Source organism: Labeo rohita, chromosome 17, assembly GCF_022985175.1.
Source record: "Labeo rohita strain BAU-BD-2019 chromosome 17, IGBB_LRoh.1.0, whole genome shotgun sequence".
In the NCBI taxonomy this organism is placed as follows: Eukaryota; Metazoa; Chordata; class Actinopteri; order Cypriniformes; family Cyprinidae; genus Labeo; species Labeo rohita.
This window is the reverse complement of record NC_066885.1, coordinates 18,944,949-18,963,290: the sequence shown is the minus strand read 5'-3', so window position 1 is coordinate 18,963,290 and position 18,342 is coordinate 18,944,949. Positions and strand designations below refer to the sequence as shown.

The following is an 18,342-nucleotide window of genomic DNA, read 5'->3' as shown; positions in this document are numbered from 1 at the left end:
ATTTAACCCAACAGCTGGGTCAAAACAACCCAATCACTGGGTTTGTCCATACTTCACCCAGTGCTGTTTTTCTTTTTTAACTCCGCATTTTTTAAAACGTATTTGTTCATGTTTGACATGAACTAAGAATGAACAATACTTCTACGGCATTTATTAATCTTAGTTAATGTTAATTTCAGCATTTAATAATGCACTATTATGTGTTTGTTAATTAGTTAATACACTGTGAACTAATAATTAAAGTTTTATCTAACATTAACAAAGATGAATAAATAGTGTCATAAATGTATTGTTCATTGCTCACTCAAATTAGTTAATACATGAACTAATGTTAACAAATGACACCTTATTGTAAAGTGTTATCGTAGGGACAATATTCAGTGATAATGAAGCTGAGAATGAATAAGAAGTCTTCATCTTAAAAATAAACGTATCTGTTGCTGTTGCTTGTGCACACCTAATGCTGTGCTTTAGTGACTGTGGATCTGTTTTAAGTTATTCTCCCAGGACTGTTTATTATAGCTAAGGTGCTAAGGATTGATTTATACTTATTTTGTGTTTGGACTGTCAGCTTAAAATTCCAAACCATTCACAAGAATGTATGTAGTTGCCGCCTACAGAAAAAATATCAATACAATGAGGAGAAGATAAAAGAAAAAATAACATAAAATGTTTAATCCTCCTGTTTAGTCTTATTTATGGACATGTTTATAGGAAAAGATACAGACATGTCCGAATTGAGAAAAAAAAAGTGGCTGACAGAAGAATTTGAAAAAGTTAGTTGAGCCCCCAAGCAGGCCCCAACCACTCACAGACACACAAGCATCACATATTACACTCACACACACACACACTTGTCTTGTAAGAGTGTAATCACTGGTCAGTCTCTCTGAAGCACTACATTGATGAGCTATGATTGTTCCTGATTGGCTAAAATCCCAAAGACAAAGAGACAGTGAAATATTGAAAATGGCAGTTAACCAGTCGCAATCATTTCAAATGTCTACATAGTTTATGAGAGTCCTGAAATTTCACGCTGTTTGTTTCGTTTGTGTTGTTAAAATTGAAGAAAAGCAACTAAACCTCTAACAGGGTTCACAAAGTAGATATATATTTTTAAATCGTTTAAATGGCATTTTAGCAAATTATTTTGAGTTAAATTGTTGATTTTTTTTTTTAAAGAAACGAATACTTTGCATTGATTAAAAGTGACAGCAAACAAGATTTCGATTCCAAAAAAACATTTTTTATAAAAGAATTTACACACAATAAAATAAGCAGCACAGTTGTTTTAACATGGATAATTATAAGAAATGTTGCTTGAGCACCAAATCAGCATATTAGAATGATTTCTGAAGGACCATGTGACACTGGAAAAAAAAAAAAAAATCAGTTTTGAACAGTAGTGTGTATATGTGAAGTTTTCTGCCATAAAACGTACAAATGCCTAGTGATTTTGGCATAGAAGTCTTAAAGAATGTTAGGACATTTTGAAGACGAGGACTGGGTCAGCAGCTAGTGTCTGACAGCTCTTGTCCTCAGGACTTATTGTAAAAGCATGAGGCCAGTGTAGGTTTGTTTATGCTTTCTTCCATGCAAGCTGTCTGTTCAGATTCCTTTCAGTGAGTAGAGATTAATACTGTTGGATCTCTGGTGTAAACAACACTGAGCAATGCAACCTTAGCCATTAGGTATATTTGTAAACAGGCAGTAAATGCATGACATGTCACATGTTGTTTGATCCCAGATATTATATGAATTGTCAGGTAGGATTTCCTTCAGGTTTATGGGTGTTACAGACCCAGGTAAGGACATATATAGATGTTTGTAGAGTTCATAAGCATGTCATACAGATGTGTTTATATTTATGTACATATTCTTAGTATCCTAGCAGCAACTAATATTCTTACCTGCAAAAAAAAAACATACTTTTTTTTTTGTTTTCTAGAATTTGTCTCAAATTTAAATGTGCAGTGAGACAAATATTTACTAACCGAAGAATCCTGTTTATATACACAGCTACTGCCACGGTCACTTCAGCCAGGGCGACAGCCAAGGAACTTGTCAAAGCAGCAGTTTGAAAAGGTGTTTGATATGCTGAAATACAGGTAAAATCCCCCCAGTCACACTGAGCAAACAGCAGCTATTTTTGAGCCATGTGACAGTGCTTAAAGCTGGAAACACAGTGGCTCACTTCATGTGACTTTCTAATTAGAGTCTTTATGCTAAGACTGATGTCAGGAAGGCAAAGTATTTGTGACACACTGTGAAAAAAAAAATGTTTAATGTAAATAGTAAGCAAAACTCTCTATAAACTTACAGAGATAGACAGACACAGCGTTAAATAGTTATATAAATTAAAATGTTTTTCTTTTTAGCTGTATTTAATGTAAATCTATATATCTAAGTCAGAAATATTGTACATAGTATGAGGAGTTTTATTTATCTGGGTAGTTTTATTTAACTTAACTAGTGCTTAAAAATTACTACATGGCTGGCTTAAAATGAACCCAAAATTGCTTGTAAGTTAAACATCAGACGCGTGATTACTAGCGGCATCAGCAATAATCAAAAGGTAAACACTTTTTAATAAGCAATTTAAAAGAAAAATTAAATAATTGTTCATTCAACTTATTAATGCATATTCATTTGTTGAACATATTAATAAATGTTCATTTCCAACCTATTTTGGGTTCATTTTAAGCAAAAAATATAGTAATTTTTAAGCAGTAGTTGAGTTAAATATAACTACCCAGAAGGCTGGGTTAAACATTTACCCCCAGCGCTTGGTAAAATATGGACAAACCCACCGACTGGGTTAATTTGACCCAGCGGTTGGGTTAAATGTTTAACCAAGCCTTCTGGGTAGATTTATTTAACTCAACTATTGCTTAAAAATTACCATATGGCTGGCTTAAAATAAATCCAAAACAGCTTGTAAATTAAACATTAGACACATGATTACTAAGGCATCAGCAATTAATCAAAAGCTGAATATTTATTAATAAGCAATTTTATTTTTATTTTTTTTAAATTATTATTTATTCAACTTATTAATAAATGTTCATTTGTTAAACATATTAATACGTGTTAATTTCCAGCCTATTTTGGGTTCATTTGAAGCAAGAAATATAGTCATTTTTAAGCAATAGTTGAGTTAAACATAACTACACAAAAGGCTGGGTTAAACATTTAACCCAACTGCTGGGTGAAATATGGACAAACTCACCGACTGGGTTGGTTTGACCCAGTGGTTGGATTAAATGTTTAACCCGGATGTTTAACTTCTGGGTATAATATATATACATAGTAATGCATGTTGTTATGTAATACATAATAATACATGTTAATTAAGCTTTTAACACAACTGCTGGGTCAAAACAACCCAACACTGAGTCAAATATGGACAAACTCACCCAGTGGTTTGGTTTGACACAGTGGTTGGGTTAAATGTTTAACCTGGCCTTCTGGGTAGTTTTATTTAACTCAACTATTGCTTAAAAATTACTATATGGCTGGCTTAAAATAAATCCAAATTATCTTGTAAATTAAACATCAGACACATGATTGCTAGAAGCATCAGCAATAATCAAAAGGTGAACACTTATTAATAAGCAATTAAAAAAAATGTATTTAATTATTATTTATTCAGCTTATTAATAAATGTTAATTTGTTGGACATATTAATACATGTTAATTTCCAACCTATTTTGGGTTCATTTTAAACAAGAAATGTAGTAATTTTGAGCAGTAAACATTTAACCCAACTGCTGGGTTAAAACAACCCAACACTGGGTGAAATATGGACAAACTCGCCAACTGGGTTGGTTTGACCCAGCGGTTGGGTTAAATGTTTAACCCAGCCTTCTGGGTACTTTTATTTAACTTAACTGTTGCTTAAAAATTACTATATGGCTGTCTTAAAATGAATCCAAAATAGCTTGTAAATTAAAAATTAGACACATGACTATTAGAGATATCAGCAATTAATCAAAAGGTGAACATTTTAACAAATGTTCATTTGTTGAACATATTGATACATGCTAATTTCCAACCTGTTTGGGTTCATTTTAAGCAAGAAATATATTCATTTTTAAGCAATAGTTAAGGTAAATATAACTACCCAGAAGGCTGGGTTAAACAATTAACCCTAACCGCTGAGTTTGTCCATATTTCACCCAGCTCTAGTTTGTTTTTAACACAGCATTTTTTAGAGTGCACTAATTTCTCCTCTGCAATGAATGGATGCCGTCAGAATCACAATAATCCGACGTCAGCCCATCAATTAACATCTTGTGAAGTGAAAAGCTGCATATTTATAAGAAACAAATCCATCAACCATCACTTCTGACCAAAATATGAGTCCATAACCAATAATAAGTCTTCCTTAAGTTGTCCTCTCATATCAAAATCCAACAACATATTTGTTTAGAACTGGGCTGTTTTCGCTTGTGAACAGTGTTTGATCTGTGAATATGTCTCTCCAGATTCAGATAAGACAACTTTTTCATTGAAGAAAACCATATTTTGGATAGAGGATTAGTATTTAAGCAACGGCTTCAAGTTAAAACATCTTAATGATAAATGCACTTTTGGTTATTCAAAGTTTTTTGCTAATCTGTTACGATGAATAAACAAACTCATCTACATTTTGGATGGCCTGAGAGTCAATTTCAGCAAATGTTCATTTTTGGGATGAACTACTTTTTAAAAACAGCCCTTTAGTACTGTTAAGTTGCGCTATACATTTAAAAAAGCATTAAAAACATCTACTTATAGATAAACAGATCAGAATTCCTAGGCTTACCATTAGTTACACTTTATGGTTAATGTGTTAAGGCATTAAGACAAGTGCAGAGCTATATGCTGGGCCATGAAGAGCTCTATTCATTGTAGATTCAGAGTTCAGTTTGTCCCACTAACCAAATAGCACCTTTCATCTTCAGCCCTTTACAGAGCTACTGAAGTGGAAGGTAAACTTTGCTCTCCTCTCCCTCCTTTCGCTCCTCTCTCTCCTTTCTTGGCGAGCGCTTGGCCTCACACTGTGTGGCTCGTTCTTAATGCCACAGAGAGGATAAAGTTAGTGAATACATCACACGGGTGACAGTGATGGTTTTCAGAGGAGGTCTGCACACACGGACATACACCTGCACCAACGAATGAGAGTCTCATCAGCTGGAGACTAGTTGGACAGACAATTAAAGTAAGAATGTATGGGCGCTGACAGCAATGGTATTTAGTAACCAAAAATAATTTCCTCATTTCAATTAACCTTTGCTGTCGTTGCATGGCTCTGTATCTGTAGGCTGTTGACCTTTGGAAAATATCAAAACAAGACACTCATTCGGGGTTGCTTGTGGAAAAAAAAGTCCTTAAAACACCTTTAAATACATAGAGCCAATGCTATTTTCCAGTGAAAATTAGTTGGCGCGTTGGCGTATAGATCAGAGAACGTTAGCATACTAAGAGGACCGATGCAAAAAACCCTCTAATTTTCTCACCTTATCGAATATGACGGTGAACACCGATATCACCAGCAATTCCCCCGGGTTCTGCCAAATTACTCTTTTCTTCTCTGCAGGTGTATTGATAAAGGAAATCATCATCTTTTGAATTAAAATTCGGCATCAAACTGTTTACAAGACGAACAGAGTATACTGCATGTTGCAAAGGCTAAAACCAGAGAGAGCGAGCGTGAGGGAGAGAAAACAATCAACAGACTTTATTATATTCTTTTCCTATCAAATTTGAGCTATCCTTGGATCTCACTAATGGACAGTTATTGAATTTCTCGGACTACCATTGAAATGATGTTCATATCTGCAGAAAGAGAAAGAGAGAGAGTGAGAGAGGAAAAAATGTCCTCTCATTTTATCCCTTAGAACATTGGTTTATCATAAGACCCCTTATTAAAGCTTGGACTCTAATTTTCTCCTTCGCACTTAGGGGGGCTTTTATGATTATGGTTACCAAGGTGATGTAAGGCACAGCCTCAGCTAAACAAAGCCAGTGTCACTAGAGTGAATAACCAAGAGCAAGGTGAGCACCACCACGGGAAATTGCATGCCATTACTGTTAATATTTACTCATTAAAACAGCCAGTGGCTGGAGAGATGCTTGCACAATTACTAATTTTTCAAATCAACCACTGCACATACCCTTCATTATGACCTCCAAGTTCTTTGTCCTTTTGAGAAGATACGCTACATGAAACTGAGTGCAGTCATGTTGTTTGTCGCAGGAACGAGACGAGTCTTATATATTTGTGCTTAAAGTATTAGGAGGCGGATTTGATAGCCGTTTACTGTTCAGATGCTGCCACAACATTCAGATCGTTGTGGAACGCAATAAATACAAGAACTTTGTTTGTTTCCGGTGACGGGAGGTTAATGCACAAAGCCTTTTATACAGAAATGCACAATGTTTTCCTTTGCCAGACTGTTTCTATATGGAACGAGCGAAGACTTTTGTGCTGTTTTAGGTGTGGAAACAACACACTGACCAATTCGTCTGAAACTTAAAACGGAGAGGACATTTCGAGCTTGGAAAGACAGGCTTTTTTGTCTCTGTGAGAAATTATGTCTAATTTGGTCCGAGTGGTTGGATTGCTTGTCAGGTGCGTTATTTTAACTGTGGACAGTGAATGACAAAACAATAGGGCACTGAGAGAAAATTGTACAGAGTGTAGAAAGGAATCGAAATACTGCCGCCAAAAAACCAACTCTTTTGTGGCGAATTATCAAATAGAGGTTTTAGAACTTTTAGACCGTTGACAAAACTGACAGAACAAAGAGAAAAAAGATGAGCTGTCAGTCATCACCAGAAAAACTCCTGCACATATGCTAGCAACATGTAAAATGGCAAATGGCATACTGCCACATGATACTTGCAAAAATAATAGATTAATTCTTTCAAAAGGGGAGCATCTGTCACATCATCACAATTTCAGTTCTGAAAATTATTCACTGATTGTAACCTGCCTGCATGAAAAAGATGAAAAGTTGCCTTGGTTAGTTTGCTTAACACACCTGGTGTTTAATCATCGTGTCTTTTTGCTTTTTGTCATAGATGCCGGCATTGCTGGAGATGCTTTAGTTTTCCCAGAAGTCTTTTTTTATTATTATTATTAATGATTTCCTGTTGCTTTAGAGCTTGTGCCTTCTGTTTTATTTGCAAATTTAGTTTACAATGTTTAAAATGAAAATTACCCAACTGCTGAGTGTAATAATTAGTGTCAGAATACAAGTTTTAGCAATTTAGTTGATTTTTTCATTATTATTGTATAAAGCCTAGCTTCACTGCAACCTACATTAAATGTAATTAGCTTACAAATGCAGCATATTAAGTGGCACAGGCTATTTAACAAAGTTTATAAATCGTATTTCCTTCACTCTACCTTTAATAAGAATAATTTCATCTTTAAATAGTTGGTGATGATACATTGTATAGTCATGTTTCATAAGCCATTAAAAGTCTAGTGTTGATGCAAAAATTTTTTTTTAGGAAGGTGTAATATCTTAAAATCTTGTACACTTAAAAAATGCTGGGTTAAAAACATCTTGGTTTATTTGGCAACCCAGTGCTGGGTAAATATTGGAGAGAACACATGCTGGGTTATTTTGACCTAGCAGGTTGGGTTAAATGTTTTTACTCAACATGCTGGGTTGTTTTATTTAAGTCAGCTATTGTTTAAATATTATTATATTGTTAGCTTAAAATGGGCTGGAAATTAAAAATCACACACAGAATTATAGAGGCAGTAATCAGCATAATCAAAAGATTAACATTTAATAAATCAGTTTATGTTATGCGAGGCAAGAGGTGTTTCCATCATGCAAAACAACCACTGCTGATGCAGCTGACTGACATCTCATCTTTGTATGTTGCATTGTGTAAAATAATATAATTTACAGCACAGTAAAGACTTAAATTAAATTAAATAGAATGTATACAAACCTTTATTTAGCAGAAGAAGTGCATGGCGACACTGATAACCGCTGTCTCAAACCCAATAAAATGACCCAACAAGCTGAACCCAGCATTTGGGTTAAAAAAGAATAAAAAATAACCCAGCATTTTTTTTTGAGTGCAGAAAAACTACCCAGCACCTGGGTATAAATATTAAAAACAACCCAATAAAATGACCCAACAAGCTGAATGAAGCATTTGGATTAAAAAATAATAATAACCCAGCATTTATTAGAGTGCAGAAAAACTACCTAGCACCTGGGTATAAATATTAAAAATAACCCAATAAAATGATCCAACAAGCTGAACCCAGCATCTGTGTTAAAAAAAACAGCATTTTTTTAGAGTGCAGAACAACTACCCAGCATCTGGGTAAAAATATTAAAAACATCCCAATAAAATGACCCAACAAGCTGAACCCAGCATTTGGGTTAATACAAATAGCCCAGCATTTTTAGAGTGCAGAAAAATTACCCAACACCTGGGTAAAAATATTAAAAACATCCCAATAAAATGACCCAACAAGCTGAACCCAGCATTTGGGTTAATACAAATAACCCAGCATTTTTAGAGTGCAGAAAAATTACCGAGCATCTGGGTAAAAATATTAAAAACAACCCAATAAAATGACCCAACAGGCTGAACCCAGCATTTGGATTAAAAAATAATAACCCAGCATTTTTTAGAGTGCAGAAAAACTACCGAGCACCCGGGTAAAAATATTAAAAACAGCCCAATAAAATGACCCAGCAAGCTGAACCCAGCATTCGGGTTAATAAAAAAAAAAAAAATAGCCCAGCATTTTTTAGAGTGCAGAAAAACTGCCCAGCACCTGTGTAAAAATATTAAAAACAACCCAATAAAATGACCCAACAAGCTGAACCCAGCATTCGGGTTAATAAAAATAACCCTGCATTTTTAGAGTGCGGAAAAACTACCCAGCACCTGGGTATAAATATTAAAAACAACCCAATAAAATGACCCAACAAGCTGAATGAAGCATTTGGATTAAAAAATAATAATAACCCAGCATTTATTAGAGTGCAGAAAAACTACCTAGCACCTGGGTATAAATATTAAAAATAACCCAATAAAATGATCCAACAAGCTGAACCCAGCATCTGTGTTAAAAAAACAGCATTTTTTTAGAGTGCAGAACAACTACCCAGCATCTGGGTAAAAATATTAAAAACATCCCAATAAAATGACCCAACAAGCTGAACCCAGCATTTGGGTTAATACAAATAACCCAGCATTTTTAGAGTGCAGAAAAATAACCCAGCATTTTTTAGAGTGTATGCTTGTAATTGTAAAATACTCATACTACATATGATCAGTTATATTTTTATGGTCATGAGCATCTAATGGATGTATTAAAATTGTTATTATTTTATAAACGCACCTTCACTGTGACATGAAATGTAATTATCTTAAAAAGTGAGCATAGTAAGTGGCACAGGCTATTTAAAGTTTTATGTTTTTAAATTAGCTTTTACTTTACATTTATTAAGAATCAAAACTATGTTAGGTTTTCTAGTTTATTGTTCAGAATGTGCAGATAAAACACATTACATATGATTGATTATTTAAAATCATGTGCATCTGACTGCTGGTACTTCCGCCTAACGTTAAGACGCGACAGCATTACATAATTACATGCTCTAGGCTAAGAAGCTTGTCGCTAATAAGGAAAGGGGTCAGGTGCAAATGTTTAAGTAAAGGAATGTATTTAAAGTTCTCTTTAAAAGTGCTCAGCTGCAGGATTGCATTGTTAGGGTCAGGTTTAAAGTGGATGAACTTACAGCTACATGTGAGAAAAAGAAGGCATGTTGTAATGACCTACATTGACATGTAGGCTTACACGCTGTGATATAACTTCTAATGTTTGTTATTTAATGGCCAAAGTAAGCCTCGCTTGAGGTTTCTGTACAGTCAATCCAACAGGAGCAGAGCAATCATCTGCACACCACAGATATTTCATGTTGCAGTTAAGACTGTCCTGCTGAAGCCGCACTAAAATTGCCCTGCTGTGCAGAGGAAGGCCTTTAATCTCCCACAACCACCCTCTGCCAAGCCTGTAATCCCACTAATCTCCACCACATAGCACGCAAACATGCAGAGAATCCCTGTGCATCCATTCTGCCCAATCCCAGCAGAGCGTACCCTATCCGACAGCTTTCACCTCCGTGGTACGAAAGGGGTGGTAATTTGTTTGGGGGATGGGTTTCAGTGGGCGGAAATGGACCCGACCGTCGCTCCACTTCCGCTATGAGCCCATTGCGTGTGAGGCTGGCGTATGTGCGCCGGTGCCAACGATTGAATTCCCACCACAGAGGGACTTCTCAGTGGTCCAGGCAGTGGGCTCTGTCAACCCAGAATAACCTCATTTAGCAACATGTTGGGTGTGGTGGAATAACAGGGCTATTTTTGTTTCCGTGCTTCGCTACAGAAAACAGTTTACACAGCCGGATGACCGATCTGTGCAGAAATTTGCATGAGCCTCTTATCCGCACTGTTGCCCAACAACTCTGAACTGATAAACATAAACATAAAAGCATAGGCACGGTTTAAGGGAAATCCTTGCTATGTTCAAGATTTGAAAAGGTGAACCAGGCATTGATCGTACAGTATTTCGGGCACTGTAAATAGTAAAGGGTAATGATGTAAAGAGAGTAAAGAGTTTGTGGAAATGAATATCTGCCCCTCGACTCCCACCCCGAAAACCCCACGTTCCCCTTCAGTGACTCGCTGACATTTCTCTGAACCATGCACTTGAAATGTTGCACTGTAATTGATGTTGATCCTAGCATGTGTGCAGGCTGCACTACAAATTAGGATGGAAAAGGTTATCATAATATTTAGCTAGTCTAATTTGTCAGCTGAACAACTTCCCAATGGAGAAATTCAGAACTGGAGGATATATTTTAAGTGAAAATGAAAGTTTTGAGGTGTACACTGTGGTTTCAACAAGCAGACCATGAGAGCAGGTTCTCTGCAAGTTTTCTGAAACAGACTAGGGTTTAGTCCTCAGTTGTTTCTCAGGATTCGTCAATTTAAATACTCAAATAACCAGTTCAAATATTGCTTAGTTTGATAATTAGGCACAAAATAGTTTATGCAGTGTGGCCATATGCTATAAAAAAATTCAACCCACTAAAACTAAAAACTTAGGTTTAATTGCTACCTTACATTTTAAGTAAAATTAAGTGGTGTCAAAGTGACAGCCTGCAGTGATGAGTTTATTGCACTTTTTTAAACCACTTTGAATTTAATTTCTAATGAATAAAATCTGAAACTGGAAACATGACACAAAAAAGAAACCTGGAATGACTGACAGGTTACATGGATGGACACAAAAAAGAAATGATGTAGCCTAAAAAACCAAAACAAAACATTTTTGCAAGTATGCAAAAATATATGAATGATTGATTACAGGTATAATAATTATTGTTATTAATAAGTATACTAAAATAACAATAATTCTTATTCAACCTTTTTATTTTTTAAATACTTGTTTACACACTTACTGTTATATACGCCTTCCTTATATATTTACTACTCGTTTGTCAATGTCTGATTTGTATCAGTTTCTGTTTTGGCGTCCCCTAGTGTTCTACCTAAACTGTAATCATTGTTATAATGAGACGACAACCTGCATTCGAAATGTCTTGAACCCTGTTTTTAAAAGATATATGTTTTTAAACATTTGCACATGATCAGAAACATTCATTTTATTTAAATGAGAATAAAACCAAGCATAACATTAGTTACTTATTGTATTGTTCTGAGTATAATCATACTTTACCTATGTATTGTATTTCATATCATGTATATTTTTTCCGTAGTTTTGATTATGGAAATTGTATTTTTAGTATTCAGGCTAGCAGCGTTTTAATTGAGTTTAAAGGTGTTCTTCGATCCAAGCTATAAAAACACCGACGTAGTCTTTTGTTTATATTATCAAACCGGCATACATCTCAGGTCAGCATCATGATGTTTTTCAAGCTGGAATTTAATGTCAAATTGAATTTAAAAGCAAAACATATTTTTCTAACATGATTTCATTTTATTTTAATTTCCTCCGTTGCAGGAGCAGATGAGAGGAGTTGAGTCTACTAAATAGGCAAATGTTTCACCAATAAATAATAACAGAATGGCTGCTTTTTATGTTTAGACTTCAAAAGCATGTTTTATCGTTTGAAATTAATATCACACAAAGAAAGGAAGCAACCTAACTGTTTGACTCGTGAACTGAAAAGTCATTTATTCGGCAATTTTTTGCACCGTCTGGTTTCATGTTTGCTGCTCAACACGGAATCGGGGAAAATATTTGCGTGTTTTGTCTGACAGAACCAAATAATTCAGACGTGCGAAACTATTATATTTGTTTTCCTTTTGGTGAAATTGTCTGTGCCAACGCAGCCAGGATGAAGAAAAACGGAGTTACTACGGCAACAATCCTTTCAGGATATATCTCCGTCTCTCTCCTTTTTTTTTTTAAATATGCAATTGCAGAACATATGGTTACTCACTGTCAAAGCTGTGATTCTTCATTTGCATACTAACTATTTTCCGAGTACACATTCCCTAGAAAACATGTGCAACTCCAGCAGATACATCATATATGAGAGGAAAAAAAGACAAATGTGTTAATAAGAATTCTACTAAGGCATAATTTAATACATTTATTGCTTTTATATTACTTGATTATTGCTCCTTCGTGCAGGAAACGCGGAGATATTACATATTTTAACGGTGTTAATGTATTTGTTTCTTAATAGTTTTCTTGTTGAGAAATTCAAGCAATTAATAGCACATGCATAAAAGTTCTTCACTAGTTTATTTTAAAAGACTAATTAAATCTCTTCCGAATGTGAACATTCTGTTACTTATTATAGTTTTAAAAAAGGCCTATTTGAAATTAATATTTAATACATTTGTTTTCATTATTATGAGAAATTATTTAAGATATCGTCTTAACTGTTAACTGTTTGCGCAGAATAATCTATTATATTTTATAAAAATACTAGAATTTCACCCGTATAATTTTGTAACCTCTATTTTACACTGTAGTTTTTTTTTAATATTCTTTTTATTAATAATTTTAGTGGATACTTCGCCGTTTTTGTTCAAAACATTTAAACGTTTGTAATCCATGTATTCAATCGAATTTCTTGCTTTAATGTTTTTAAATGAGATATGACTCATATACAGTACATTTTCCTTTTGGTCGTGTAACACCTGCACTATTGGCTCTATTCTCCATCTATTGTGGGGAGGAGTTTGGATGAGGGAGAGAAAAAACAGACTCAAATCATGCGTAACTCGATAGACAGCCCATCTGTAAGATTCTTCCCTTTCTTTCAGTCGGAGCTCGTCATCTCTTGTCCAGGAATAGGCTGATGGCGTTGTGTAAATGATTCATAAAGACCGACTGCTGTTTGAGAATGGGATATTTTCTAATTAAACAGGCAAAAGTTAGGGAAAGGAAAGCGCATTTTGCGCTTTCTTGACAAAATACGTTTAGAGATAGCCTAAATATGTAGCCTACAGCCAATACATCCTATAAAATAGAAATGTTTAGTGACATATAGCTTAGGTTATCCCTTACGAAAATTAACAATGGCTTTATTATGGTGAAAGTGTAGTAACCATGTTTTTTTGGCGCAATAATTAGCCTACAATTTGTATACCCATAGTTTGACTACAAATACCATGGTTAAACTGTTAGTGTAGCAAGACTATGGTTAATTTGTGATTACCACGGTTTAACTATAGTAACCATGGTTTATTTAGTTTTATTTGTAATAAAACCATGGTTTGTAAGGGATGGTAAGACAAATGTCGCGCAGAATAAGACAATATACGTAACCTATACGTATTAAGTAAAATTCGTTTACAACAGAAAATTTAAAAAAAAAAAAAAATCAATGAATAAACAAATAATAGTTTTGTGTAGACTTCTTAAGAGATTAAGAGACAATACAAGGACGTTTAACACTTAAAAAATGTATTTTGACGCAATATTTAATTTTTCGCCATTGTAAACCAGTTTGTTCAAAAGGTTGTTAATATTTTTAGCTTTGTTGTCAATTATTAGGTGAAGCAATAACACGATAGTCTTACTGACAAAGAAAAACTCTGTAAGGTGTTGTGGAAAATCATGACATTAAAATAAATAGGCTACCTAACACACTGTACGGCGTATATTCCCCTCACACCCTCGTTTTCAGTCACGAAAAATGAAATATGGCGTCTAACACGACTAAACTCTTTTTAATTTTTTTTGAAAGGCTACTAATTAGACATACAACTTCCCATACTAATACTCACATTTGGTAAACAGGCCAAATCTGTTACATGACTTGAATTTGGTTGTATTGTTATTGTTTTCAACCGTCTGTCCATCTATTTCTGTAGCCGTCTGTAAAATGTTATATTAAGAGACGTTTGTAGTGTCCCACCGAACCAAGTTTTAGGCTTTAATGCTGCATAAGCATACAGCGCCATCTGTCGATTAGGAATCACTCTTCCCGAGGGCAGACAGCAGATAACACCTACTTGATTTGGCGATGAAGCAGCAGCGTGCCAAAAACACTATCCCACAATATATGATCTTTTTCTAGCACTATGGCTTTATCACTCACCTTTGGGCTCTTATCTTCTGTGACTTGCATTCATTCCAGCCCATAATTATATAACTGAAGAAACATTTTGTTAACATTGAATCAGCCATTTGAACAGAACTGCTGATATCAGTGTTACACTTCTTATCTTCACTTAAAGGGAACACTGAAAGAAACACACTGAAAATCTGTCATGAGCACGTAATACTTTATGCGTACACGACCAGCTGCACTTTATTATTCCAACATCTCTGAGAAAGCGAAAGAAAAACATCTCCAGTCCACAGGCAGTGTAGCTTTGCTGTCTTACACTTAAACAGAACACTAACATAACCAACCCCCACACGCACACACACACACATACACACACTACATTCATAAGCACATAAACACAAAACCACAAAAGCTATAAATGCTCTCTGCTATACATTTGTCAAGTTATCATTGATGCAACAGGTCACCACACTTGGTGGTATTAGCAGAATAATTTAGTTAATAAAAGACTTTATAAGTGTTTTTTATGACTTATTTTGTAAGTTATACAAACAAATACTGCTGATACAGTGTTTTTGACTGTTTAATGCCAGTTAATGGCAAATAATAATACACAATTTTATTCTGAGGTTAATCTCCAAAGTCCTTAAGAACAAAAGGAGCTTGTAAGTTATGTTTGTTCATAGTATTTTAAGTGCTGTTTTGTAAAATTTGTTTTTTAGTGTTGTTATACAGTATATTTGGATGCGTTTTTTTGTGTATATGGCTAGATTGGCTTTTGTGGCTTAGGCACTGTGTGTATAATGACATTTGTGCTTGATTTGTAGTGTACTGTTGAATGAAATTGTGCAGAACTTTTCTTAGGATTTGTCAAGGCATTTACAGTTGGCTAAAGTGGTGATTTCGCAGTATACAGTTGGCTTGAGTTCCGTTGTTTTGCCCTTAAAGGGGCAGGCAGCAATTTACAGAACACTGACTCTGTCGCTGAGCATGCCCATCACGAGCTCGTCAGACTCCGCCTCCTCACGGACATCGGCGTGAGGGTTGATTAAGTGGGCTGGGTACTGAAGGCCATTTTGTTCTGCAAAATGCTCCCAGCGCAAATCATCGCTTTCGTGGGTGATATATCGCTCTTGCATTTTGCACTCCAGAGTCCGCAGGTCCAGCCACATTTGGTAGTCCTGTCATAAAGATATATCTTTAGGGATCAGAAACGTTCCACACTGTTAAAATAAATAAATAAACAAAACACTTTCTATCTGTCTGTTTTTAAAAAAAATAATTTAACACAAAAAGTAAAACAATTTTCATTGTGCTTCGAAGTACACTTGTTTTGACGTGCTGACTAACATACTAAAGCAAATGTTATTTCATATTCCATTTATTGAATATTTTTAAATGTATTTTAAATTGCAACTTAGATTACAAATGTGTAATTACGAATATATTTAAATACATGACATACAAGTTTAAATATAAATGCCAATATTAGTATATTTTATTCTACCATAAATGCTTGTCAGTGCATTCAACAGTACACTTGAGTTTCAAAGACAACAGAATTATGTAATTGCACATAAAGTCCTACGAAAGCGAGTCAAAAAGCTCAGTATAAATTTAATACACTTTCATTTTCAATTAACATGACTTTAAGATTTTTAAAAGACTTTAAAAGTCTCTTCTGCTCACCAAGCCTGCATTTATTTGATCCAAAATACACCAAAAGCAGTAATATTGTGGAATATTTTTATTTAAAATAACTATTTTCTATTTTAATATATTTTAAAATGTAATTTATTCCTGTGATTAATTTTATTTTTGTTTTTTTGAACAAAAAATGTAAAAAAAAATCCTACTCTATTCTACTGTTTTCAACATAATATATATATATATATATATATATACATATACATATATATATATATATATATATATTTTTTTTTTTTTTTTTTTTTTTTTTTGAGCAGCAAATCAGAATACCAGAATGATTTCTGAAGGATCATGTGACTGGAGTGATGCTAAAAATTCAGCTTTGAAATCACAGGAATAAATTACATTTTAAAAAATATTCAAACAGAAAACAGTTATTTTAAATAGTGAAATATTTCAAAATTTTACTATTTTTCCTGTACTTCGGATCAAATAAATGCAGGCTTGGTGAGCAGAAGAAACTTCTTTGAAAAACGTTAAAAATCTTACTGTTCAAAAATTTTGACTGGTAGTGTGTCATGATGGAAAAAAAATTACAGCACATGAACAACAGCTATTTTTCTAATTATTATAAATGTGGTACAAATTTCTAAGCTTTCCTATTATGTGCAAATATCAATCACATGCTATATGCATGTAAAAAATGATAAATTAAGATGACTAGCCGCTGGCATTGTATGGTTATTCTTGTCTTGTTAAGATGTTAATATTCTCTAACACAGGCCCCCCCATTGCGCCCCTATTTCAGTTGCCTAATGTGACTGTGGGGGGAAACAGAAAGTTTTTTGTGTGCATATCATAGCTTTTTTTTTTAAACAGGGCATATAAAAGTCATTATCTTCTAACCTGTAACCAGGGATGGCTGAGAGACTTGTCCACGCTGTAGCGCTTCCTCATTTTGACTTGCAGCAGGTTATTAATGAGGTCAATTGCTGTAACAACAAAACAGGTTGTCAGTGACCAGGCTGTGGTGGAAAACCTGAAGGATTTTGTGTCCAGAGGGATAATGAGCAAAACCAACATCATGTTAACATTATTTCAGGGGTCACAAATTTCAGAGGCACTCCAAAGTTTCTTAACCTTGAGGCCTCCGCGCTTTAGTCTAAGGGATCGCTTGGCATTATTCACATGAATGGGTCGCAACAAAAATTGAGCACGCTCTCACCAATCTCTTTCTTTAACCTTTGCCCTCTTTCCTCTTCATCTTTTCTTTTCCCTTTCCTTCTCTTTCACTTCTCTCTCTCTCACATCTACACAGTTTGCCATTAGCTTAGTAGTCAAAAGCAATACATTTTATACTTTGTCCAAATTAATTAAAAATATATTTACAGAAAAGAATACAATTCTGTGTATTTACCATTGCACATGCATTTAAATTCATTGCAGTAAAAAGTAATCTAACCTAATTTGTTCTATAATTTCTTTATATGTTTTGCAACTTGTTTTATGAAGCAGAGTATTTTCACTTCACAGTAAACAGGAACAAATTTAATTAAAACCATTTTAAAAACAAAGTAATTGTTCAAATGGCCATACTTGATACTAACCAAACTATATAAATAAATAAAAATCTATGTGAATAATTTGTTCCAATTGCCTCTGTTCTTCTTAAGTAAGTAAACTGTGCTCTCTGGTTCTCTTGCTATTTTAATGAGGAAGGAGAAGGGCATTAGTGAATAAACAGGGTCAAAGGTGAGGGCATCAAAAATCTAGTTACGATAATGAGATATAAGGTCAATTCCATTCATACAGATTGCATATGACTTAAACGTAAATATTACCTATGCTAGACCTCAATTCAAGCCTTTACTTTGAATTAATACTGACCAGATCTTCCTAGATCATGAACCATGAGCCAAGTAGAAGTGATTTGGGTGAGTTAAGGTCATCTATGTGTACAGTCACAGGGCGGCGATAATTAGAGCTTCAGTAGGAACATCAAGCTGAAGTATGACTTCAAAATAGAGTTTAACGCCACATAACTAGGAGGATATCAGTAGCAGACTGGCTAGATATAACATTTCTTGTGCAATGAGGTCATATT

The 18,342-nt window shown here is 34.4% G+C and overlaps 1 protein-coding gene across 2 annotated transcripts in view; it reads right to left on the bottom strand.

Moving 5' to 3' along the window:
• Window positions 1–14,785: 14,785 nt before the first annotated feature.
• prkd1 (protein kinase D1) overlaps window positions 14,786–18,342 on the bottom strand; it is a 56,636-nt gene continuing 53,079 nt past the window's right edge. For both annotated transcript variants that reach the window (XM_051133375.1, XM_051133376.1), the window contains 2 exons: window positions 17,145–17,230; window positions 14,786–15,769 (listed from right to left, as the gene is read on the bottom strand). In XM_051133375.1, the coding sequence (XP_050989332.1) occupies window positions 15,551–15,769; window positions 17,145–17,230 (305 nt within the window). In that variant the 3' untranslated portion in view covers window positions 14,786–15,550. The remainder of the gene's footprint in view (window positions 15,770–17,144; window positions 17,231–18,342) is intronic.